The sequence below is a fragment of the Symphalangus syndactylus genome, chromosome 20, assembly GCF_028878055.3.
Source record: "Symphalangus syndactylus isolate Jambi chromosome 20, NHGRI_mSymSyn1-v2.1_pri, whole genome shotgun sequence".
NCBI lineage: Eukaryota > Metazoa > Chordata > Mammalia > Primates > Hylobatidae > Symphalangus > Symphalangus syndactylus.
In genome coordinates, this window is record NC_072442.2 from 50,502,784 (window position 1) to 50,528,961 (window position 26,178).

At 40.0% G+C, this 26,178-nt stretch overlaps 1 protein-coding gene across 2 annotated transcripts in view; it reads right to left on the reverse strand.

The window, feature by feature from the left end:
* The window catches only part of GNA13 (G protein subunit alpha 13), a 47,159-nt gene that overhangs the window by 6,939 nt on the left and 14,042 nt on the right, over positions 1-26,178 (reverse strand). For both annotated transcript variants that reach the window (XM_055256960.2, XM_055256959.2), the window contains one exon: positions 561-611. In XM_055256960.2, coding sequence (XP_055112935.1) covers positions 561-611 — 51 coding nt within the window. The remainder of the gene's footprint in view (positions 1-560; positions 612-26,178) is intronic.

A 26,178-nucleotide genomic window follows, 5' to 3' on the forward strand; every position in this document is an offset into this window, starting at 1 on the left:
GGAGTCTCTTCAGCCTTTAGAATCTAGCCCTCCTACTCCGTAACTCGACACAAAGAGGGCATGAATTCGAACATGTCATTTGTCAAAAGATTTGGAAATCAGTGAACCCACTGTGTTCTATTTCTGTTTACAAACAAAAACCTCTAAAGACACTAAAGTATAATAGATAATGCACAATATCATTTTCAAACATAAACTTCTTTCTCTAAACAGTTTTACTTCCAAGAAATAGCAGATAAAGCATTCCTCAAGAAAATGGTAGAGACCTGGACAGTTAGAGGGAGAAAAAAGAAGTGTCATGATTAACCAATAAAAATACTTTCATTTTGAAAAAATAAAAATCATTCAATACTCTGAGCTACCAATCACTCTAAATAAAGCAGGGAAGAATCAGAATGCCACTACTAAAAAAAAAAAAAAAAAAAAAAAAAAAAAAGAGAGAGAAAGACAAAGAAACAAATAGTTAATACATAATTTTTCTAAGTCTCCTAACGTCAATATCCTTCCTGACTTCTGCTTTCAAATGGCACTAAACATAAACATTCGGTTTAAATACTTACTGGTTCTCCAAGTTTATCCAAGTTATCCAGGAAATATTTTACAGATTCACCCTAAAAACAAGAAGAAAACAAATAGTTATTAGGGCTTAAAAATGGAAGATCTTGTTATAACAGTTTATATTATACTGTCTGGTTGTACACTTAACCCAAACAGACTTTGTTTAGTCACCAATTTCAGACAGCTAACCTTCCTAAAAACATATAAAACGTCTGCTCTGTCACAGACTGCTAAATCTGCAAAGGCAGGCTGATTTCACAAATGCTTAATAGAATCAATATCCCAAGTGATCATCTACTTGGACAGGATTACACACATGCTTTTTGCTCTAACTACGTATCCACAGTGAAGACATATAATTAGAAGATGAAAACTGCTTTTGAGATAAAACATAAATCTACATATAAAATTTAAGTGACAGTCTTTTTGTCTACATTTTCTAGCTTAACAGTGACGGTAGTTATCTTCAGAGAAAGCAAACCAGAGATGAGGTGAGAATACTGCACAAAATACCCCAACCACAGGCATGGACAGGCGTGCTTGCTCAGGAAGGTCCTGGATAGTGCTGCCAGCTTCACATCTCCAACAGCTCTTTTCCCAAGTGGCCTATCCTTTCTGAGCCCAGTTTTCTCTACGAAACTTCCAAGCAATTTCAAACACCTAACTCTACGAGAATATATTCCTAACATGAAAACGCTTGACCAGAGGACAAAGAGAAGAGGGAACTATTTTGGGAAAGAAGGGCCCTGTGTCCGAGTCTCCTAGTCCTCACCCGCTGCGTTTCACTTTCCCGCGGGATTCTACAGCTGCAGCACTGCCCCTGCCTGAAGCTACTTCCAAGTCTTCCTGAAAGCAGCACCTCATTTAGTATGCCTGGGAATCATGTGAAGATCTCCTCACACTGCAGGCTCCAGTTTAGTAGGTCTGGGTGGGACCCCAGTTTCTGCGATTCAAGGAGAGCCTGGGACCACACTTTGAGTCACAAAGCTTGAAAGTAGCAGTTCTATAATTTTTTGGTCTCAAGATCACACAATATGATCCAGCAATGGCACTGCTAGGTATATACCCAAAAGAAAGGAAATGAGTATATGGAGGAGAGAGGTATCTGCACCCCCAAGTTTACTGCGGCACTCTTCACAACAGCCAAGATTTGGAAGCAGCGTAAGTGTCCATCAAAAGATGAATGGATAAAGAAGACGTGATACACATACAGAATGGAGTACTATTTAGCTATAAAAAAGAATGGGATTCAGTCATTTGCAACAACAGGTATGGAACTGTAGGTCACTATGTTAAGTGAAGTAAGACAGGCACAGAAAGACAAACATTGCATGTTATCACTTATTGGTAGGAGCTAAAAATCAAAGCAATTGAACCCATGGAGATAGAGAAGGATGGTTACCAAAGGCGGGGAAGGGCAGCAGGGGTTGGGGTGGCAGGAGGTAGGGATGGCTAATAGGTACAAAAGATAGTTAAAGTGAATGAATATGGCCCAGTAGTTGATAGCACAACAGGGTGACTACAGTCACTAATAATTTAAGTGTACATTTAGAAATAACTAAAAGAGTATAATTGGATGGTTTGTAACATAAAGGATAAATGCCTGAAGGGAGAGATACCCTATCTTCCATGAGTGATTATTACGCATTGCATGCCTCTATCAAAACAGCTCATGTACGCCAGAAATATATTAATCTATTATGTGCCCACAAAAATTAAAAACAGAAAAATTTAAAAAATAAAATGGGGGACATGGAAACAAATGATGATGTCTCTGGACTCAGTAAGCTCAACAGCTTCTGATCACATCTTTTTGTGTTTAGTGTCCTCATTCAAATTTTATACAAAGCTCAGTACTAGGCAACTTGTATCCTCTCCTCCTACCTTCCAAAAGTGTCTGGCAGATAAAATATGAATTACTGGGACAGAGTTACCCTTCAATATTTTTTTCCTAACAATTTCAGAAGTGATCAAAGTCCTCTTGTTTTCTAATATTAATGTTAAAGAACAGATGTGAATTTCAGTCCTTTCTCTAACAAGGAGTGATCTGGCCAAGTCTCTAAACTCCTCCAGGCCTCCATTTCCCCCAGAGTTACATGAAGAAGTTTAGTGGTTCAGTGGATAACCAACCACTTAAGTTCTGCCCTGTGCAACAATTTCAGTTAGTTCCACTGATTTAAAGTTAAGTTCTCCTTTCCTCATACACCATGTGTCTATTAATCCTAAATCTGCTTTTGTTGTGACTCATTCAAGTGGTGTTGCTTCCACTTTCTTTGCTAATAAGTAAAGGATTTAATGTATTGGGCAAGAATATTATGGGTTTAAGACTCACTTTTTGCTGGTTGTAATTTGAGACTCTCATATTTTTCCCAGTTCATTCTATTTACTGAAGGGTATTTTTTTTTTTTTTTTTTTTTTTGAGACAGGGTCTCAATCTGTTGCCCACTGGGGTGCAATGGCGCGATCTTGGCTCACTACAACCTCCACCTCCTGGGTTCAAGCCATTCTCCTGCCTCAGCCTCTGGGGTAGCCGGGATTACAGGTGTGTGCCTCCATGTCCGGCTAATTTTTGTATTTTTAGTAGAGACAGGGTTTCTCCATGTTGGCCAGGCTGGTCTCGAACTCCCGACCTCAGGTGATCCACCCGTCTCGGCCTCCCAAAGTGCTGGGATTACAGGTGTGAGCCACCATGACTGGCCTGGAAATTTTAAAAATAAAATTTCAAAGAAATTTCATTTCACAGTTAACAAATTAAAAACTTAAGATTGTTTCATTCGGCCCTTAGCTCTTTTTTCTCTGCTCAGAACACTACAGGTAAGTTTCTAGGTTACTATAGTACAGCTGAAAAGTATAAAGTAGCATGGCACTCTGAAAAGTGTTCCAATATTTCTTTAGCCTTGTGGATATTTCAGCTCCATTTAAATGGCACAGCAGCCAGTGGACCTGGATTCTAGCCACAAGATAGACTTTATTATTGATGAAGTCAACGAACAGTATTAGGTGAGCTTCAGTTACCCTTTGAGTATTAGAAGTCTATGAGGTTCCATGAACCATATTTCATACGAGTTTTACAAAGTGGTGTCTAAGCTGGGAATGGCTTCAATGTTGCCCCCACTTCACAACAATAATTTGTTATAAACATTCTTTGCTTGTAAAGACAAAATGGGTCTGGAGTCCTAAGCTTGAAGGTAACAGAAAGGCTAAGAACAAAAGTTAGAAAATAATTTCTATTAAGCAAATTCATAGTCATAGAGAGAGAGGCTTAGCAGCTTATCGATCCAGTTACTGAACAAGTGACATTTGTATTCAGTGCTCTGTTCTGCACAGCTAAAATATATGAAGGAAAGGATTTAGAATGCACTTCTTTAAAAGGATATGGAATTTAAGCTGGATAGCCAAAGAACACACAAGAAGAACTGATCTGCTGTTTTAGAACATACTCAAAAACACCAGTGGCTTTATGTCAATAAGAAAAGGGCAACTCTGCTTATAGAAAATAGGTAAAGAGTAGAGTTTTTTAATTCAAAGCCTGATCCATGCCTGAAGAATATAACATAAAGTTTATAGAGATGGGTATCAAATATAGATTTTCTAATAAAAAGAAGCAAGGTAAACATATTCTAGAAAGCAATTTGGCAATATGTATTAAGATCTTTCAAATGATCCTCAACACAGTACCAGTGAAAAAGTATATACAACTATAACAGTGCTAATGAATTACTATTATGGCAGAAAGAAGAGCTGGTTGAGAGCAAATGGATTGCTCCTTATATTTATCTAGATTCTGGACCAGGGGTCTGTCCACAAACTATATAGCCTGAAGGCTAAATCCAACCCAATGCCTGTTTTTGTACGGCTCATTTTTAAATGGTTGGGGAAAAAAATTAAAAGACTATTTCATGATATGTAAAAATGATATGAAATTCAAACTTCAATATCCATAAATAAAAATGCACTGGAACACAACCATGCTCACCTGTTGGTGTATTGTCTATGGGAACTTCCAGGCTACAACAGCAGAGGTGAGGAGTGGAGACTGAGGCAGTTGTGTTGCACTCTCATCACTTTGCACCACTGCTTGGTGCACCACAAACTGCAGTGACACAGTTATAACTTGAAAATATTGCAAGTGTCACCAGTATTGCCATACCATGACATTTAAAAAAAAAAAGTGGGAGTAAATACACATCCATCCAAATAAAAAGAAGGCCCTGAATACCACACTTTTAAGGCACAGTGGGATGTAAATAATTTTGCTATCAAATTCCATGGTAAGGCATTATTTATTATGCAATGACACTATAGCTATGCTAGAAGAATACAATGTATGCCAACATTTACAGACTAAGCTTTCTTCAATCCTCCCAACCCACAGGAAAGCAACAGTCATAAAACAGAAACAAAACACAGGCAAAAATTTAAAATGGAATAGCTTATCACTGCAGAATTTCTTCACCAAAACAAAAAATGAAATGAGACTGCAACCAACGTGTTTTCAAAGTTTTTGTTAGACAAGCAAGGAATGCCACTTGCCAAGTGAGTGAGTAACTCATGTTTGATTGTAACAGCTGAAGAAATATGGCCAGAGAAAATAACCTTGTTTAAGACTATTAGCCTTTCAGTGAGAGCAGTTGCTCAGAGTTGAGGACACTGGGAACAACCATCAACTGTCAATTAAGAAACATGGCAAATTATTTCAGTGGTTTTCCTTGGCTCTTGCTGAGTTTATTACCACAATGCTCAGTTGTTGTTTACTTAGGGAATCAATGCCAAGTTTGAACTGACTGAAGAACCAGCCTGTATGAATAGTCCATGTGGAAGAGCTACGTGTGACAGTATTTTCAGAGAAGCTGAGAAAACACTAAATGAGTACAACCTAAACTGGAGTATGCTAGGGTGTGTTACAACTGATGGTAGTAAAAATGCGTGGAACAGAAAAGGGGTCAAACATACAAAACCTGTGTAAGGGTTACTCACTGCATTACTCATGAGCATGTACCTTGTGGCAAACACATGCATCTATCATGTGCTCGTGAACGAGTAATGTCAGTGATGAATTTAACACGCTCCTGTCAATTTGACCATCAGCAGGTCATGTTTCTGTCAGAAACAAAAAGTGAAAATTCTGACACAGTTCGATGTCTTAGCAGTGCTACAGTTTTACTGACTTTTTTCTGAGCACAGGGATGAAACTGATTTCTTTTCCTGAACAAGAACTACCCTTAACCACTATTGTTGAACACTGAATGGTTTCGGAAATTAGCCTTAGGGCAGACTTGATTTGATTTCTGAATGAATTCAACCTAAAATTACAAGGCAAAACGGCATTGTTGGTGAAACTTATACTCTGGTAAAGTCATTTCGACAGCTAGCATAGTTTTAATCAAAACAATGTCAAACTGCTTTATATATTTCCTTTGCTGTCAAAAGTTAAAACAAGAAGTGAGACTTCCATTCCCATACAAATTTCCAGTGGACATAATATTTCTAAACTCTACCTACAGTTCCAACAGCATCTTTCAGATCCCTATGTAAGTACAAAGGAAATTTCCATATTTCAAAATCCATTTAACTATGCAAATGAAGAGCTTCTACCTAACCTTCAAGTGGTTAATCTGCAATGTAATGACATGCTAAGAGGCAAACACTGAGAAGACTCTAACAGGATTCTATAAGTATCTCTCAAGCTATGACTATGCTCAATAAAAATCATATGCTATGGCTGGCACGGTGGCTCACACCTGTAATCCCAGCACTTTGGGAGGAGGCCAAAGCAGGAGGATTGCTTGAGCCCAGGAGTTTAAAACCCGCCTAGGCAACATACTGAGCCTCATCTCTACAAAAAGTTAAAAAATTAGCTGGGTGTGGTGGCATGTGCCTGTAGTCCCAACTACTAGGGAGGGTGAGGTAGGAGGATCACCTGAGCCAGGGGGTTGAGGCTGCAATGAGCTGTGATCACGCCACTGCACTCCAGCCTGGGCAACAGAGCAAGACCTTCTCCAAAAAATAAAAAAATAAAAAATCATATGCTCATTTGGTAGTATCTGTGTGAAAATATATTTTCAAGGATGAAATGTGTAAAATCTCATTACAGATCAGAATAGAGGAATATTTGCAAATGACTTTGACAAAAAAAATGCTAAAACGTTGAATCCCAATAAGCAAAATGTTATTCCCACAAAAGAATCCAATTTTTTTCACATTCGTAGCCACAAAAACTTGCGCACAAGTTTATATTTTTAATCTCATCAATAAAAATTTTTATATAAATACCTACATAATGCCCTTGATTTCTTCCCTTGGCACGCAGTGCCTAAAATATTATACTATCTGACCCTTTACACATTTCTAGACCAATGATTCTTAATCCTGGTAATCTATCAGAATTACCTAATGCGCTTATTAAAAATACAGATTCCCAGGTCTCCAAACAAATCCACCCAATGAAAATCTTAGCAAGTTCCGAGAGAAGTGATTCTGATGTAGCCAGCCCTAGCATTACCTCAAATCTGGATATACATTTTACTCAAAACTAGATTTCATATTAATTTCACCTTTTAGGATCAATTACACAAAATCTGTTTTTAAAGTCTAAAAATGCCAAGATAAGAAATTTAGTTTAGTTTTATCTTACTGTAAAAGTGGGCTTGTTTTTTGTTTTCTTGAGATAGGGTCTCAACTCTGGTTATCCAGGCTGGAGTACAGTGGCACAATGTAGCCACTGTCAAGGCTCATTGTAGCCTTGACCTCCTAGGCTCAGTTGATTCTCCCACCTCAGCCTCCAGCGTAGCTGGGATTACAGGCATTCGCTACCATGCCTGGCTAATTTGTATTTTTAGTAGAAATGGGGTTTCATTATGTTGCCCAGGGTGGTCTCGAACTCCTGGATTCAAGCAACCCACCCACTTCGGCCTCCGGGAGTGCTGGGATTACAAGCATGAGCCACCACACCCAGCCGTAAAAGTGGATTTCAAGCAGTATTTGCATTCTTCATAATTCACCATATCTCACAAGAAAATATTAGGCCTTCTTTTAGGATATCTGAATCATAAACAATAAAATTAAGTCTATATATAGCTTCCTCTTTTAAAAAAACTTATTTGACAATTCTGACAAACTTTATTTCCTACTGTACTACAGTTCTAGCTGCCTACTTGTCTATAACCCTAGAGCCTATTTTCAAATGTTCACCATAGTCCACAGCTTTCAAGCTAACTCAGATTTTCTGGTTAAAAATTAATGGACCTGATACTCCAGATGTAACATTACTGAACGTGCTAAGAAGCGCAGATGGGAAAAGTTATCGTAAGTGCTACTTATATTTTAGTAATAGGACTCTAAGGAACTTGAAACCTCAATTAAACTTACAAAATTAATTTGCTTCTATAATAGACACCTAAACATTGCACGATAGGTAAACAAGCAATTAAAAATGCTTAATAAGCAGCACTCCCTGGCCAGGTTCAGTGGCTCAATGCCTGCAATCCCAGCACTTTGGGAGGCTAGGGAGGAAGGATCGCCTGAGCCCAGGAGTTTGAGACCCAGCCTAGAACACATAGAGAGATCCCATCTCTACAAAAAAAAAAAAAAAAAAAAAAATTAGCCGGGTGTGGTGGTGCATGCCTGTGGTCCCAGCTATTTGGGAGGCTGAGGTGGGAGGATCACTGAGCCTAGGAGTTTAAGACTGCAGTGAGCCACGACTAAAAAGCAGCATTCTCCATCTTTTTATGTGGTAAACAGGTAAAAAAACTGCACTATGATGAAAACAGCAGACACAACAAAAAAAATTATAAGTAATGTATAAGGTTTTAATTTTCAGAGTTAAAATGAGAGGCCTACCCTGCCAAACATTATGATTTTATATATTTGTTAATCATCACTAAAAACCCAAAAACTATGCAATTTTCTATATTTTATACTCCCAAAATAAGACCAAATCACTACTCTCCGCCAAAATAAAAAAAAAAAACCATAAGACAAAACAAAAATCACATCCAACCCTTAAAAAAACCTCAAATCCTTCAAATCAAGACTACACTATCCCTCTGAGTCAAGTCAGAGTCCCAATACCAACATAATTGACAAATATAATCTATCACTTTATCATCTGATCCCCAAAGGGAATGATGATCTATAAATAGTTATCAGTATCAGGAAGCCATGACTAGAAAATACTCTATGGCTTAGATGTAAGACTTTCCATTAAAAACAAAAACAAAACAGTATTCATTTTCACAAATCATAAGCCAAGTTTATATAGGCTATAAAATAAAGCCATTTCCAAAGTAAGTATAATTAAAGAAATAATTTTTTGCCAAATGAATCTTACACTAAAGAATTACAAATTCATCAAAAAATATGAAGCAGAGGGGATTCATGAAAACGCGGAACTTCTAGATCATTCAAGATCTACTATAGTGTGAACTCTCTTTTAAGAAAATTGCATAGAAAATGAGATTATAAGGAAACTCATCAAAATGTAACAGTGGTTATAAAGACATATACATGAACCTTTTCCAAGCGTATTCGCTTTTTTGTTTGTTTGTTTGTTTTTGAGACGGAGTTTCACTCTTGTTGCCCAGGCTGGGGTGCAATGGCAGGATCTTGGCTCACCGCAACCTCTGCCTCCCAGGTTCAAGTGATTCTTCTGCCTCAGCCTTCCAAGTAGCTGGGATTACAAGCATGAGCCACCATGACCAGCTAATTTTGCATTTTTAGTGGAGATAGGGTTTCTCCATGTTGGTCAGGCTGGTCTTGAACTCCCCGCCTCAGGTAATCCGCCCACCTTGGCCTCCCAAAGTGCTGAGATTACAGGCATGAGCCACTGTGCCTGGCCTCTTTTCCCAGCATATTCTTAAGGCTCACTACTTTCTGAAGCAGAAGGAAAGAAAGCATTTTATGAAAATCTAGTTTACTGACTTCCTAATAATTTTTCTACAATTCTGATCTTAACACTAGCACTTTTGTGTCCTTTCTCTTGCCTCAGAAATCCAAAGTGCACCTATCTTTCTCAAATCATCCAGATTTATTTATATAGTATAGTCAAATTCCCAACTCACACCCCTCCCCTGCCTTTTTTTTTTTTTTAAAGAGATGGGTTTTCACTATGTTTCCCAGGCTGGTCTCAAATTCCTGGGCTCAAGCAGTCCTCCCGCCTCAGCCTTCCAAGTAGCTGGGATTACAGGCGTACCACCACAAGCAGCCACTGGGGGCCCTTTAAAAATCTAAGAAAATCTTTTGCTTAAATTTCCATAGTGGTTTTATCAGCACCTCCTATGGCATGAGTCATTTTCTACCTCATATGCAATCATCTGTGTACTTGTTTTATTTCCTTTTCTACAATGTATTGTTCCTGGGGACAGTTTTTGCCTTATTAGTCACTGTATCCCTCCTATTTGCATATAGTGTTAAATAATATATATGTTTGAAAAAACTGAGTATCACAGAATTGGTCTCTCTTTGAAACTAGGAACACTGACATGCTAGTTTCTCCTTTACAACAAAAGGCTTTCCTAAGAATGATGGGAGAGGCGAAAACAAAACCAAATATTCAAAACTTCTATCAGTTAAGAAAACAAGGCTGGGCATGGTGGCTCATGCCTGTAATTCCAGCACTTTGAGAGGTCAAGGTGGGCAGATCACTTGAGGCCAGGAATTTAAGACCAGTCTGGCCAACATGGTGAAATCCCATCTACTAAAAGTACAAACATTAGGCTGGGCGCGGTGGCTCACACCTGTAATCCCAGCACTTTGGGAGGCCGAGGTAGGCGGATCACGAGGTCAGGAGATCGAGCCCACAGTGAAACCCCATCTCTACTAAAAATACAAAAAATTAGCCGAGCGCGGTGGCGGGTGCCTGTAGTCCCAGCTACTCGGGAGGCTAAGGCAGGAGAATGGTGTGAACCCGGGAGGCGGGGCTTGCAGTGAGCTGAGAGCGCGTCATTGCACTCCAGCCTGGGCGACAGAGCGAGACTCTGTCTCAAAAAACAAAACAAAACAAAACAAAAGTACAAACATTAGGCGGGCGTGGTGATGGGCTCCTGTAGTCTCAGCTACTTGGGAGGCTGAGGCAGGAGAACTGCTTGAACCCGGGAGGCAGAGGTTGCAGTGAGTTGAGATCATGCCACTGCACTCCAGCCTGAGCGACAGAGTGAGACTGTCTCCAAAAAAAAAAAAAGAATACCACCTACCTACCATATAAGGAAGAAAGTAGAAAAAAAACCCCACTTCACAGGTGATTCTTAAGGTTGCTCATCATCTACTTGCAAGAACCACTGTAATTATAATTTTCCTAAATGGTAGCAGTTGCCTCTTGTAATTAGCTCACTGGTACTTAGGGCATTTCATGAAATACTTGAGCCTAAAAAGAAGACTGTTTCATGTATCATGAGAGGTATGACTCTAGATCACTTGTCTTGGCCTCAACACTAGGATGATAGCGCCACAACCTTAAGCAACTTTCAGGTCACCCAGAAAGATGAAAGTGAAGGAATACAGATCAAACTATCTCTAATTACTGCCTCCCTACTTTACTCTTCAGCTTCACACCACCTTCTTCTTCCAATCTGCAGCCTCCACCTCCCCCACCTACATACTTTCCAGAGAGCTACAGCCTCTACATGCAGTCTCTAGAATCTAGCCTTCCCCAACTAGGTGACAGTTTCCTTAAAGAGGAATACTACGGATTTTGTTTCTTAAAAAGGAGGTAAAAAAAAAAAAAGAAAAAGAAAAAGAAAAAGAAAAAAAAAAAAGGAGGCAGAGTTACTGATATAATACTGAGAAGTTCACCTGAATGAGAAACATTAAGGATGTTGGGAAAAACTTGGTGAACAGTGAAGGATCAAGGATACTGTTCAGTTGTGCTGCTGAGTCAAAAAGTATTTACCAAGAACTACCTAAAATAGGAGAAATATAATAGTATCTGATGAAATGCTGAATTAGTTATGCAGTTAGCATGTCTCGTGTTTGAAGTCTCCAGCTAGTCCCAACTGACTATCTCCAACATTATCTCCTACTTTTCCCTATGAAACAAGCTCCATGCTCATCTCCCCATGCTTCTGGAAAATTCTGTGCATATTCCTACCTCCTCTACCTAACACCATTTCTCCCACCCGCCTCTGCTTCCACCTCTCCTTCTGGGGTTCTTACTATATTATACAGGAAGCAAAGATAAATTTTAAGTTGGAAGACAGCTTGGAGAGCAAGTAACCTTATGCTCCATTTTACAGATGAGAAGCCTAAGGGTCAGAGAAGTTAGGTGACTTAGCCAACAAAACTGTTTCAGTAGCAGAACCAAGAATTTAATGTATCCTGATTCTTATTTTTCCCCTACCTCCACTACAACTTCCCAACTCTCAGTAATCATACTCTTCACTCAGTATCTTTTGCACTTATGGTTTATACCACTCATGGCACTTCTTTATTTTTATATGTAGTCCTACATGTCAAATTTAGACTCCAAATCTCTTTGCTACACCTCCCTGTATCCTAGGATAGCAATTTTACCCTGTAAAGAGCAATAGCTACATAAACATCTGTTGAATTTTTTGTATTATAACTTCCCCTTTATGACATCCTGTTTCCATCTTATTATTTCTACAAATGTCAGAGTTGTCAAAAGCATAATACATTGAATGGGAAGGTTTTTTTTTTTTTTAAAGGCAACTTTCTGCCACTAAATTCCACTTGTTTATAAATGTAAATGCTAAAGACAGAAAAGAGATCAACTCAAATGTACATGGCAAAGATCTCCAGTGGCATGAAGTACGTGACTCTTTTCAATAAGTCTGAATGCTTTGAAGAGCACTGTAGGCAGTGGTACGGGAAGATGCTAAGACAAAATGGGAAGCTCCTACTCCATGTAAGTAACCATTCAGTGTTAACATCAATCAAAAAGACATCCCATAAAAGTGATAAAGTATACTGGTAGTTCAAAGAGAATAATATAAAGATAGAATTTGGAAGGGGCAAAGATGATGACAAATCTTCCTAATTGCTTTTTCTCTGAGCAGATTTAGAAACTTTCAGAATATTTATAATCCTGAAGTTTCAGCAGATCCAAATTCAAAGTAATGACCAAGCAGGGTTATTAACTACTTCAAGACTAGATCTCCAGATTCTGGTGAAGAATCACAGATCATGCAGAATTTGAAAGGTTTGTTTTTGTCATAGACAGTATATATTCTAATGATTAATACCGGAAGTTTCACAAAGGTCAAATTCTGATAATGAGAATGTTAGGTAATAATATGCATCACACATGTAATTAACTTCATTTTACTGGATTTTATACACTATAATGAAGGTCAGAAGACTATCACACTCAGGTAGGCTATTCAAAAGTTTGTTTGCTACTAAAATAAAACATCACTGCTTAATCTTGTAAAATGTCCAGAATTTAATTGCAGGCCAATTAGGAATGTACATAAATGGCAGAAATTTCACTTTAAAAAAAACAAGCCAATTATAAAGGACAAAACAAAGTGAATTAAAAAGTTTCCAATTTTGGCCAGGCATGGCTGCTCATGCTTGTAATCTCAGCACTTTGGGAGGCCACGGTCAGAGGACTTTTTGAGCCCAGGAGTTCAAGACCAGCCTGGGCAACATAGCAAGACCCCATCTCAATTTTTTAAAAAAGTATCCCATTTTTATGTGTTGAGATCTCTTTAGTTATTAGGCTAACATCCCCTACAAGCGTCTTTTAAAAGTAAACAGCTCAAAAAATATTGAAAGTAAAAGAAAATCTATATTACCAAGATAATTAAGTAGAGTTTCTTCTGAAACCTAAGTATACATGTGATTCCAAAAATGAAAGTATAATTCAAAGTTAATATCCAGCTTTTCTTTATAGAGAACCAACCAAGTGCTATAAAGAGCAGAACATCTTAATTAAGTACTAGCATACACAGCCTACTACATACCTCGGCTATATGGCATGGCCTATTGCTTCTAGGCTACAAACCTGTACAGCACGTTACTGTACTGAATAGGGCAGGCAGCTGTAATACAATGGTTAAGTATTTGGGTATCTAAACATAGGAAGGGTTCAGTAAAGATATACTACAAAAGATTTTAAAAATGCTACACCTGTATAGGGCAGCTCCCTTATCATCTTATGGGGCTGCCATCTTATATGCAGTCAGTCCTTGACCAAAACATCTTCCTGGCACACGACTGTAAATGTCTGTGCTCTAAAATAGCTAAGCCCAATGGTTTAAAATGGTTTACACACTTCCCATGCATATATCAAGTCCTTTGTTTTGCAAGTTTGGAACATTTCAAAGAGGAAAAAGAATCAAGTGATATGAGAGAAAACTGGAAATTAAGTTTATTCATACTTAATCACAACTGTGAGTTACCTTGATTAGCATAAGGTTTTTATATACCTATAATATGCCTTTAATTTCCATCAGTGTTATAATCCCAAAACAAATCCAGGTCAAAATGTTTTCTAAATATTCATTAGGCAGGACTCATTAAGCATATGCTTGGGGAAAGCTATTCAATAGCAAACTTATTAACTTGCTTTTAAAAGAGACCTAAGAGTTGGACACGGTGGTGCATGCCTGTAATTCCAGCTACTCAGGAGGCTGAGGCGGGGGGATCTATCGAGCCCAGGAATTCTACACCAACCTGGACAACGTAGACTGTGTGTGTGTGTGTGTGTGTGTGTGTGTGTATAAAAGAGACCTAGATATAGGCTTTTATCAATAATTCACATATGCATACACTAATAATTTCAGTCCTGGAAACATCTTGATAAAGTCATATATAAATAAGGAGCTGTTCATTATAACAGTAGGCTTATAAAGAAGTCTATTCAGGAGCCATTCCATCTAGCATGTACTTACATAAAGTTTTCAGCAAGAATTAAATACCAAACATAAATAGACACAAAATGGAAAACTCTGGGGTTAAGGCTGGTTAATAAACCAAGACTTTTCGATTCAACCCGAGGATATGGCTAGTAAAAAGACAGAAGGTAATATTTATTAGTACTTACACTCAATTTCCCACCCTATCTGTCCTTTATTGTCTCTCCACATATTAACATAAAAATATGAGATAGGCCGGGCGCGGTGGCTCAAGTCTGTAATCCCAGCACTTTGGGAGGCTGAGGCGGGCGGATCATGAGGTCAGGAGATCACGACCATCCTGGCTAACACAGTGAAACCCCGTCTCTACTAAAAATACAAAAAATTAGCCAGGCATGGTGGCGGGCGCCTGTAGTCCCCAGCTACTCAGGAGGCTGAGGCAGGAGAATGGCGTGAACCCCGGAGGCGGAGCTTGCAGTGAGCCGAGATCGCGCCACTGCACTGCAGCCTGGGCGACAGAGCAAGACTCCGTCTCGAAAATATATATATATATATACATATATATATATGTATATATACATATATATACATATATATATATGTATATATACATATATATACATATATATATGTATATATACATATATATACATATATATATGTATATACATATATATACGTATATATACATATATATGTATATACATATATATATTTCATATATATATGTATATACATATATATATATACACATATATATACATATATATGTATATACATATATATATACATATATATACATATATATGTATATACATATATATATATATATGAAATATACCATGATATTGTTCTGCCCACACTATCTGAAATCTATTACATGCAATTCCTTAAAGACAGTAAATACAAAACCAGGCCTGATTATATTTTGAGTTTATTCACAGCTTTGAAAATGATTTTAAAGTTAAAAAATCTTGGAACCATCCTATTTCAAACATTTGAAATATACTACCTCTTATCCCAGGTCTTTCTCCCTTTAATTTTTATGTCAAATTAAGTGTGATAAAGAATGACTTGAGAAGGTCTTCCCAGTCCAGAGGCTGGCTTTACATACAGCATACAAAACTCTCCTCCTGGTTCTCAGAGCTTACCATGGACCAGTTTCACTTCTTTTATTTAATGCCTTTCCAACACTTTCATTTTGCTTAGTTGTCACAAGGGACCTATTCTATTGGTCTTTATCTTTGATATTGCCTTTTCTGCCCCATGGCTTTCCCTATGACTTCATTTTTATCTGGAAAAAAACAGTATTAGCCTGGGTGCGGCGGCTCATGTCTGTAATCCCAGCACTTTGGGAGGCTGAGGTGGGTGTATCACCTGAGGTCAGGAGTTCGACACTAGCCTGGCCAACTTGGTGAAACCCTATCTCTACTCAAAACGCAAAAATTAGCCAGGCGTGGTGGCTGGCACCTGTAATCCCAGCTACTCAGGAGGCTGAGGTAGGGAAACTGCTTGAAACCAGGAGGCAGAGGTTGCAGTGAGCCAAGATCGTGCCACTGCACTCTAGCCTGGGCAACAGAGCGAGACTCCATCTTAAAAAAAAAAAAAAATCAGCCGGGCGCGGTGGCTCAAGCCTGTAATCCCAGCACTTTGGGAGGCCGAGGCAGGCGGATCACGAGGTCAGGAGATCGAGACCATCCAGGCTAACACGGTGAAACCCTGTCTCTACTAAAAATACAAAAAATTAGCCGGGCGTGTTGGTGGGCGCCTGTAGTCCCAGCTACTTGGGAGGCTGAGGCAGAAGAATGGCTCGAACCTGAGAAGCGGAGCTTGCAGTGAGCCAAGATCGCGCCATTGCACTCCACCCTGGGGGACAGAGCAAGACTCCATCTCAAAAAAAAAAAAAAAAAAAAAAATCACAGTACTTGTTGTGATGTATAGCATATGTTTTCAACGAGGGTAATATTGTCATCGTTATCATTAGAGCATAGTTAGGTTGGACACACTGGCTGACACCTGTAATCCCAATGCTTTGGGAGGCCAAGGTGGGAGGATCACTTGAGCCCAGGAGTTCGAGACCAGCCTGGGCAACAGAGCAAGACCCCATCTCTAAAAAAAAAAAAAAAAGAAGAAATCAGCTGGGTGTGGGTATCTGGTAGACCTGTAGTCCAGCTACTAGGAGGCTGAAGCAGAAGGATTGCTTGAGCCCAGATGTGCAAGGCCATAGTGAGCTATGATTGCACCACTGCACTCCAGCCTGGGTGACAAAATGAGACCCTGCCTTTAAAAAAATAATTAAAAAAAAATAAAAATAATTACAGCATACTCAAAGTACCACCAGTCATGCCTTTCTGTTTAGTTCAGGAGGAGTAAAATGTTTAGTTCATGAGGAACAAAACTTATAGCCGGAAAGCCATTTTCCTTTGCTGTGTAGATACATAAAAATTAAGCAGACTCCAAGTGAATACACAGTTCCAAATTTCTTGCCAGCAATTTCTATGTACATCAGTTAAAACTTCCAAAAGAGGCTGGGCTTGGTGGATCACACCTGTAATTCCAACACTTTGGGAGGCCGAGGTGGGCAGATCACAAGGTCAGGAGTTTGAGACCAGCCTGGCCAATATGGTGAAACTCCGTCTCTACTAAAAATACAAAAATTAGCTGGGCGTGGTAGTGGGCGCCTGTAGTCCCAGCTACTCAAGAGGCTGAGGCAGGAGAATCACTTGAACTCAGGAGGTGGAGGTTGCAGCAGTGAGCCAAGATCGCCCTGCTACACTCCAGCCTGGGCCACGGAGCAGGACTCCGTCTCAAAAAAAAAAAAGAAATTCCAAAAGAACCAAAATTAGTAGTCAGTTACATCATAAACCATCCCAATATTTGAAAATTTCTTTTTCAAATTCAGTATCTTTCCAGACCAATGTAAGACAGTCTATAATAGCATAAGTAGAATACTACCTTTATCTCATTTAGATAAGTTATTTCAATGTTTTCTAGCATATAAGCTACAAAAATAAACTACCGCACATGAAATAAGAGCTTTTTTGGAAAGAACTTATTACGTTATTCTACAAATTGCCTTTTTCTTGTTGCTGCGCACAAATTAATAAATTCCTCTTTATATCAAGTTTTTGTGTTGGCCTTATCACCAAAATAACTTAAGGCTAATAATTTTTTTTTTTTTGAGATGGAGTCTCGCTCTGTCACCCAGGCTGGAGTGCAGTGGTGCTATCTCAGGTCACTGCAATCTCTGCCTCCCAGGTTCATGCCATTTTCCTGCCTCAGCCTCCCGAGTAGCTGGGACTACAGACACCTGCCACTATGCCCAGCTAATTTTTTGTATTTTTAGTAGAGACGGGGTTTCACCCTGTTAGCCAGGATGGTCTCGATCTCCTGACCTTGTGATCCACCCGCCTCGGCCTCCCAAACTGCTGGGATTACAGGCGTGAGCCACCATGCTGGGCCCAAGGCTAATAATCTTAATGATCCAAGTGTTCTAGGAGTATTTCCGTAGTCCTATCAAATGTTAACACAAAATGTACAATGCAGTTTAGTAATTCTCCTACTACAGAAGTCACAAAAAAAGGACCTTACTAAAATGCTTCATCGTGGAGAAACAGAGAAAAAAGTTTTAGCCGTATGTTTAGTATTTATTTTATTTTATTTTATTTTTTTGAGATAGAGTTTTGCTCTTGTTGCCCAGGTGGGAGTGCAATGGCATGATCTCAGCTCACTGCAACCTCCGCCTCCCTGGTTCAAGCGATTCTCCTGCCTCAGCCTCCTGAGCACCTGGGATTACAGGCATGCAACACCATGCCTGGCTAATTTTGTATTTTTAGTAGAGATGGGGTTTCTCCATGTTTGTCAGGCTGGTCTTGAACTCTCGACCTCAGGTGATCCACCCGCCTTGGCCTCCCAAAGTGCTAGGATTACAGGCATGAGCCACGGTACTTAACAAAATTAAGTACAAATTTTAAATGTGAGAAAGGAGTTTAATACTGCAGAAATGGGTCAGCTCTGACATCATATATATTGCTGATCAGGTAGCAACATGGTAATATTTAACCCATATTTGTTCCATGTTACCATTTTTAGCACCACTATCTTCTGTTGGCTAAAAAAATACATACATACCGGGAAGAATTTTCCATTTAAATAAAAAATCCGCATCTATTTCTAAAAAATGCCTTGCTGTTCCTCTGAGAAAATCACCTCCTCCAGGAAATGCTCATGTTGCAACATTAAATGAACAGGATATAAAGTTGTACAGAAAGTACAAACAAGCTTATCTCAACATCCAATATTGTATTCAAATACTGGAAGGAAATACACCAACATGTCAGCGGAGATGTCCTGAGGTGGTAGGATAGTGGCTAACTGGATGATATTTTACAATGAACCATGTATGTTTTAAAATTTTAAACTTAAAAAAAACAAGCTAATTTAGGTTCTGGAGCCTGTAAGTCATTCCCTCAAAACAGACAAACCACTTTCCTACTCTTCAGTTTTCACATAATGATAACAACAGAAAGCTTAAGAGTTCTGAGCCTTGAAAAATCCCTCAAGGTTAAAATACTTTTTTGAAAAGGGCCAATCATATACAATCCCATCAGCATACCAAGAAATATTTAGCTTTGTCAGAACTAGAACCTTCGTTGTAAATTTTTTTTTTTTTGGATTCCCAAAAAGCAATGACTTCAATTGTTAAAAAGAATATGCTGTTTTCCAACACAGGACATACTTCCCAAATACAGTTTCAATTCCTCTACTATCTAAACAGAGGCGCCTGTAAGAGCGCTTCATAATAGCCCGAAGTCCTCGTGAATGCACTCCAGGTGGAAAATTCTGCTGTGATGATGTGCTAAAAAATACCTTATAACTCAAACATTACACAATAATCAACACTAATTAATTAATAAGGTAATTCTATGCCTATGATCACAAAACAGGTGAAAAGGAAAACCCAGATGGCTTTATTTCCAGTTTAGAGTTCAATCATTATCCCAACCAAACTCTCTGCAGCAGAAAATTTCCACACGGCCTAAAGGGGCACTAAATACTTTCCCATCCTTATCCTTCAACCAGTCAGGCAGCAAAGCAGGCCAACCTGTAAATATTTTCAAAAGCTGATGAATGTGAAAATTAGCTCAAAATGTATACTGGCACATCAGCTCCTGTTTCCAAGCCCCGATTTGATCAATTTTGTTACTAAGAAAGCAATAAAGCAAGGCAGCGGAGTATCAGACTCAGGCTTTGGAATCCTACAACCCAGAATGGGAACCTTGGCTCTATCACTAAAACTAGCTGGGCCAGGCACGGTGGCTCACGCCTGTAATCCCAGCACTTTAGGAGACCAAGGCGGGTGGATTGCTTGAGGCCAGGAGTTCGAGACCAGCCTGGTCAACATGGCAAAACCCCGTCTCTATTAAAACTACAAAAATTAGGTGGGTGTTGTGGTGCATGCCTGTAGTCCCAGCTACTCAGGAAGCTGAGGCATAAGAATCGCTTGAATCTGTGAGACAGCAGTTAGAGTGAGCCTGTATCGTGCCACTGCACTCCAGCCTGGGTGAAAGAGTGAGACTATGTCCCAAATAAATAAATATATAAATAAATAAAACTAGCTGTGACCTTAGCCTCTATGTGTCCTTCACCTCTGTGGCCCTATGCTTTACTTGCAAAATGAACAGAACTCAACTACGTGCTCTCTTAGGTCTTTTCTAGGTTAATAAAGAGTGATTCTGCACACTCTTGGCAGAACAGCTCCAAGTGCAGTAAATTATCACACTGATCGTTTCATTTGCTCCCCACTAGATTGGGAGCCCCCATTAAGGCAGCCAGACAAACAGTTCACTTGGGTTGCTAGGGCCTAGTCTGGGCCAAGAACATAACAAAGTGAAAAACTCTTCTGTATTTGCCTGACCTAACAGATTAACAATCTTATGAACTAATATTTAATACTTCTGAGACTGAAATTCAAATAAATTGGTTAATATAAATACGAGGTCCTCTCAAACTTTAAAAAGGTCAGAAAAACCACAACTTACTAAGCCAGAGGGTTGAAAGTACTGTAAAAGGGAAAAGAGAACAGTGAGCTTGACTTCAACTGAATCTTCTCCACTTCCTCGCCTCTCTCCTCTTAAGCCCTTCTAGGCTGGCCTCTCCCTCACCTGGGCACCTGCTGCCATAGTCAGCATATCCAACTTTCCTGTGCCAACATCAGTGAACACGTCATTCTTCCTAGACCTCTCAATGGCAAAGGACACTGCTGACCACGTTTTTCTTCTTGAAACACTTTCCTGGCTTCCATGACGTGACATGTTCCTACATCTCTCCTACCTTTCTAGCCATTTCTGCTAAGATCTCCTCCGAACATTCTCAAAAGATGTGGAGGTTTCTCAAGACTCTACTGTCAGACTGAGCACAGTGGCTCACACCTGTAATCCCAACACATTGGGAGGCCAAGACATGCAGATTGCTTGAGCCCAGGAGTTCGAGACCAGCCTAGGCAACATGGAGAGACCCGGCCTCTATAAAAATGGAAAAAAAAAAAAAAGACTCTACCATGAGCCCTCATCTCTTCTTTTTACACCCCTTCCCTGAGTAATCATATCAGAAAAATTATACTCAGTAATTCTTTCATAGACATTAAATATCTCCTAGATACAAACACTTCCTGAATTTCTATCTCTAGCCCCAAACTGTTCTGGATTCAAGACTCATGTATCAAGCTGTCTTCCTGGTATCTCCACCCATACATCTCACAGAGATCTCAACCTAGTACTTAAGCTCGTTGACTTCCGACAGGGTTATATGCCTCAACAAACCCATCACTTAAGATGAAAATGTCGTTAAGCCAAAAACACATTTATGGCCGGGTGCAGTGGCTCATGCCTGTAATCCCAGCACTTTGGGAGGCCGAGGCAGACAGATCACAAGGTCAGGAGTTCGAGACCAGCCTGGCCAATATGGTGAAACCCTGTCTCTACTAAAAATACAAAAATTCACCGGGCCTGGTGGCACATGCCTGTAATCTCAGCTACTTGGGAAGCTGGGGTAGGAGAATCGCTTGAAGCTCGGAGGCGGAGGTTGCGGTGAGTCGAGATTGCGCCACTGCACTCCAGCCTGGGCGACAGAGCGAGACACCATCTCAAAAAAAAAAAAAAAAAACCATTTATTTTTAGAGACAGGGTCTTGCTTTGTCACCCAGGCTTAAGTACAGTGGCATAATCACGGCTCACTGCAGCCTCAACCTCCTGGGCTCAAGGGATCCTCCCAACTCAGCTCTGAGTAGCTGGGACCACAGGCATATACCACCACACCCAACTATTTTTTTGTATTTTTAGTACAGACGGGGTTGTGGGGGGACGTTTCTCACCATGTTGGCGAGGCTGGTCTCGAGCTCTTGAGTTCAAGCAATCCGCCCACCTTGGCCTCCCAATGTGTTGGGATTACAGGCGTGAGCCACCATGCCCGGCCCAAAAATACATTTAATACATCTAACCCACCAAGCATCACAGCTTAGCCTAGCCTCCCTTAAACATGCTCGGAACACTTATGTCAGTTGATAGTTAGGCAAAATCATCTACCACAAAGCTTATTTTATAAGAAAGTGTTGAATATCTCACAACATTTACTGAATAGCATATTGAAAGTGAAAAACATAATGGCTGTATGGGTACCTGAAGTACAGTTTCTACTAAAGGTGTATTGCATTTACACCACCGTAAAGTAAAAAAATCGTTAAGTCAAACCACAGTAAACCAGGGACTGTCTGTATGCCCAAACTAAACTCTTAATCGTCCCCCTCAAATATCATTCTGCCATGATCCTGTGATATGAGTAAATAGCACCAATATCCACCTAGTTGATAAAGCCAGAAACTTGAGTCACTCTTAATATACGCCTCTCTCCCCTACCCCACATCCAATCTAGCAGATCCCAATGATTTTCCCTACAAAGTATATCCTGAATCCATTTTCTTCTCTTATCTCTACGGCCACCACCTGACAACAAGCTGCTTGCTCTGCAATAGTCTCCAAACTCTGGAACTGGTTAGGACCAAGAACAGTACCTGGTGCAAAGGCTCTCCCTCACTCCCCTCTAATTTCCACACAGCAGCCTGAGTGATCTTGCTTAAAATCCTTTGGTGGCTTCCCAAGGCAGTCAGAGAAACCCCAAACTTCTCAACATGGGCTACAAGGCCTGGCAGTCACAGGCTGCTGCCTGCCTCTTCCACCTCAGTTCTCCCTCACTCACTCCTCCATCCTGGCCTGGATCACGTTTTCTGAGCAGCAGTAAGTTTTTTTCCAACTTTGCACATGGTGCTCGTTCTGCCTGGGGCATTCTTCCCCCTCCTTTCCTGGAGGACTTTCTCATCCATGGATCTGAACCTAAATGTTGCCTCCTCAGACCATCCTCTTGGTCTCTCATCGTTTCTCTTCCTTCTGAGCATTTACCACGTGTGTAATTACATATTTGCGTATTTCATGTAGGTTACTCTGACTAGCATCTAAGATCAACGCAGAGATTACTTTCATTTGGTTCACAAGCAAACACCTAGCCCACAAAAAGGTAACTGACTCATTAATAGGTGTTCAGTAACATGTGACTGCGTGGCTGCTGAAAGCTACCAGTGAACTGTTACCAGACTTGTTCAGAATAACACATTTCCTGTAATCCACTACCTAGGGCTTTCTTGTCTCATCAGTTTTTACATTCACTAGTTACTTTTCATATAGAATAAAATATAATTACATATAAAAATATCACATGAACATATTCTTACCAGAAAAAGTATTTCTATAGAATGAAGCTTTTTAATAAAATACTTTTTCAAAAAAAAGATACAGTAAGGCCAACTATGCAAAATACTGTACAACATGGGGAACCTTGGTTCTCTTACTAAACTATTAAACTATAACACCAACTTTAAAATTGGTTGCAACATTTAATGATACCATACCTTAATTGGAAAAGTCAAGAAAAAATGGAAGCAAGTATAATTCTCCTTGTTCTAGTCTAGAGTTGAAATGTATATTATCTTTATGGCAACAGTTTAAAGTCCCTACCATGTTTGAAGCTGTGGCAAACAGTTTAACAGTAAATGTGGCAAGCTGGTAACAGTTAAAAATAGCAAATCATTTGTATTACAATATTTTTAACTGAATTGGATAAATCACATTTTCTTTTTAAAATTTGCAATTAGGATAAACGGTATTTGCAACTTTGTGAACATACAGTATTATTTACGTTTTGTTCTTTTTGAGACGGAGTCTTGCTCTGTCACCAGGCTGGAGTGCCGTGGCACGACCTCAGCTCACTGCAACCTCCAACTCCCTGGTTCAAGCCTCAGCCTCCCAAGTAGCTGGGATTACAGGTACCCACCACCACGCCCAGCTAATTTTTGTATTTTTAGTAGAGACGGGTTTCAGCATGTTCGCCAGGATGGTCTCGCTCTCCTGACCTTGTGATCTGCCAGCCTTGGACTCCCAAAGTGCTGGGATTACAGGCATGAGCCACCCTGCCCAGCCAATAATTTAGGTTTTTAAAAACCTGTTAAAAATTTAGAGACCATCTTTTTTTTTTTTTGAGACGGAGTTCACTCTTGTTGCCCAGGCTGGAGTGCAATGGCACGATCTCGGCTCACCGCAACCTCCACCTCCCAGGTTCAAGCGCTTCTCCTGCCTCAGCCTCCCGAGTAGCTGGGATTACAGGCGTGCACCACCGTGCCCGGCTAATTTTGTATTTTTAGTAGAGACAGGGTTTCTCCATATTGGTCAGGCTGGTCTTGAACTCCCGACCTCAGGTGATCCGCCCACCTCGGCCTCCCAAAGTGCTGGGATTACAGGCGTGAGCCACCGCGCCCGGCCTAGAGATCATCTTATAGTTGAACAGCAACTGTATCTGTCTAAAGTACATTCCCGTACATTCCCTCATGTGTTAGGCTTTTACTGTAGCAGAGTTGGCCAGGCAGTAACTTGTGAGCAACTCTCTAGCAACATGGAAATTCTGGGGCAGCTGCTCATTGCTAGTAGCTTCCATAAATGTTTCTTTTATTTAATATCAATGAAAAGATACAACCACATTTCACATCATGATGCTTAAATAAAAATCACATGATGATATATCTGATCTTCTATATAACTTCTGAGCCAATTCATCCTATTTAGCAGAAAAATAATTTTTTAAAAAGCGACTAAGAAAACAGTAACCAAGATGTTGAAAAGGAAAGTGAAAGTCTCTCACCCCAATTATTCATTATTCCAGCTCTTTTTCTTTAACCTTTCCAGAAGAGTTTAAAGAGAAAAGAAATGGCCTATTTATAAGCTAAATATAGCTGCCTTGGCTCAAAGAACCCAATGACATTGTTTTATGTTTTTTGGGGAGAGGGTGGTGGTATAGAAGAGTTTTGTTTTTAAATGCTAAAATCAATACTTTTTTCTTTGAGGGGAGCGAATTTGAAGTTTGCTAATTTTGCTCCATGAGAAAAAGCAGATATTCTCTAGACTAACTTTTTAGTTGGTTTTTATACAAAATAGTCAGAAGTTTTAAGATCTCACAAAAAACACGGAATCTAAAAAAAAAAAAAAAATGTGTATTTTGTGAACATATGAATTTTTTTACCTTGGAAATGAAGCTCTAACACCCTCTTTAACTAAGTACTCTCAACGCCTCTGCCAAGTCACAGGGCAGGGAAACGACAGAAAGGGAAAGAGTATGTCTGTGTGTGGGTGTGGAAGGGGTGTGGGGAGCACCTCAGAGACAAAGGTGAAGGAAGAGGGGACAAAAGCAGCACATTCAGTGGGAGTGGTGAGCACTCTGCACCTGAGCCAGAGGTTATCTCCCCACGCCTCTAGCAGGAAGATAAATGACTTGTCTCACTCTGGTACATCTGAGGCATTTCAGGAACACATTCTCCAAACAATCAAATAATTCTGGCTACAAATCTCATCGTGATGAGAAGGATCAATACTGGTTAATTTCACCAACCATCTATATAACACTATTATTTTCAAATGACATTTGATTTTTTAGAGTTGTATGTTTTTACATTTACAAAGACACACAAGGACTAGCCATAAAAATATGGACCCATTGTTTGTAAAATGTTTTCACTTGTTTAAAAAGGTACTGTGAAAAAAATGAAGAACAAGCCAGCCGCGGTGGCTCACGACTGTAATCCCTGCACTTAGGGAGGCCAAGGCAGGTGGGTCACCTGAGGTCAGGAGTTCAAGACCAGCCTGAACAAAATGCAGAAACCCTGTCTCTACTAAAAACACAAAATTAGCCAGGCGTGGTGGCCCACACATGTAATCCCAGCTACTCGGGAGCCTGAGGCAGAAGAATTGCTTGAACCCGGGAGGCAGAGGTTGCCATGAGCTGGGATCACACCATTGCACTCCAGCCTGCGTAACAAGAGCGAAACTCTGTCTCAAAAAAAAAAAAAAAGAAGAACCACATCATAAGTTTTTGATCTATAAATCAAGCAAAGCGGTATCACTAGGCAACAAGAACTAATATAACAAGTTGGCCGGGCACGGTGGCTCAAGCCTATAATCCCGACACTTTGGGAAGCTTAGGTGGGCGGATCAATTGAGGTCAGGAGTTCCAGAACAGCATGGCCAACACAGTGAAACCCCGTCTCTACTAAAAATACAAAAATTAGCTGGGCATGGTGGTGCGGGCCTGTAGTCCCAGCTACTTGGGAGGCCAAGGCAGGAGAATCACTTGAACCCGGGAGAGGGAGGTTGCAGTGAGCCAAGACCGCGCCACTGCACTCCAGCCTGGGCAACAGAGCGAGACTCCGTCT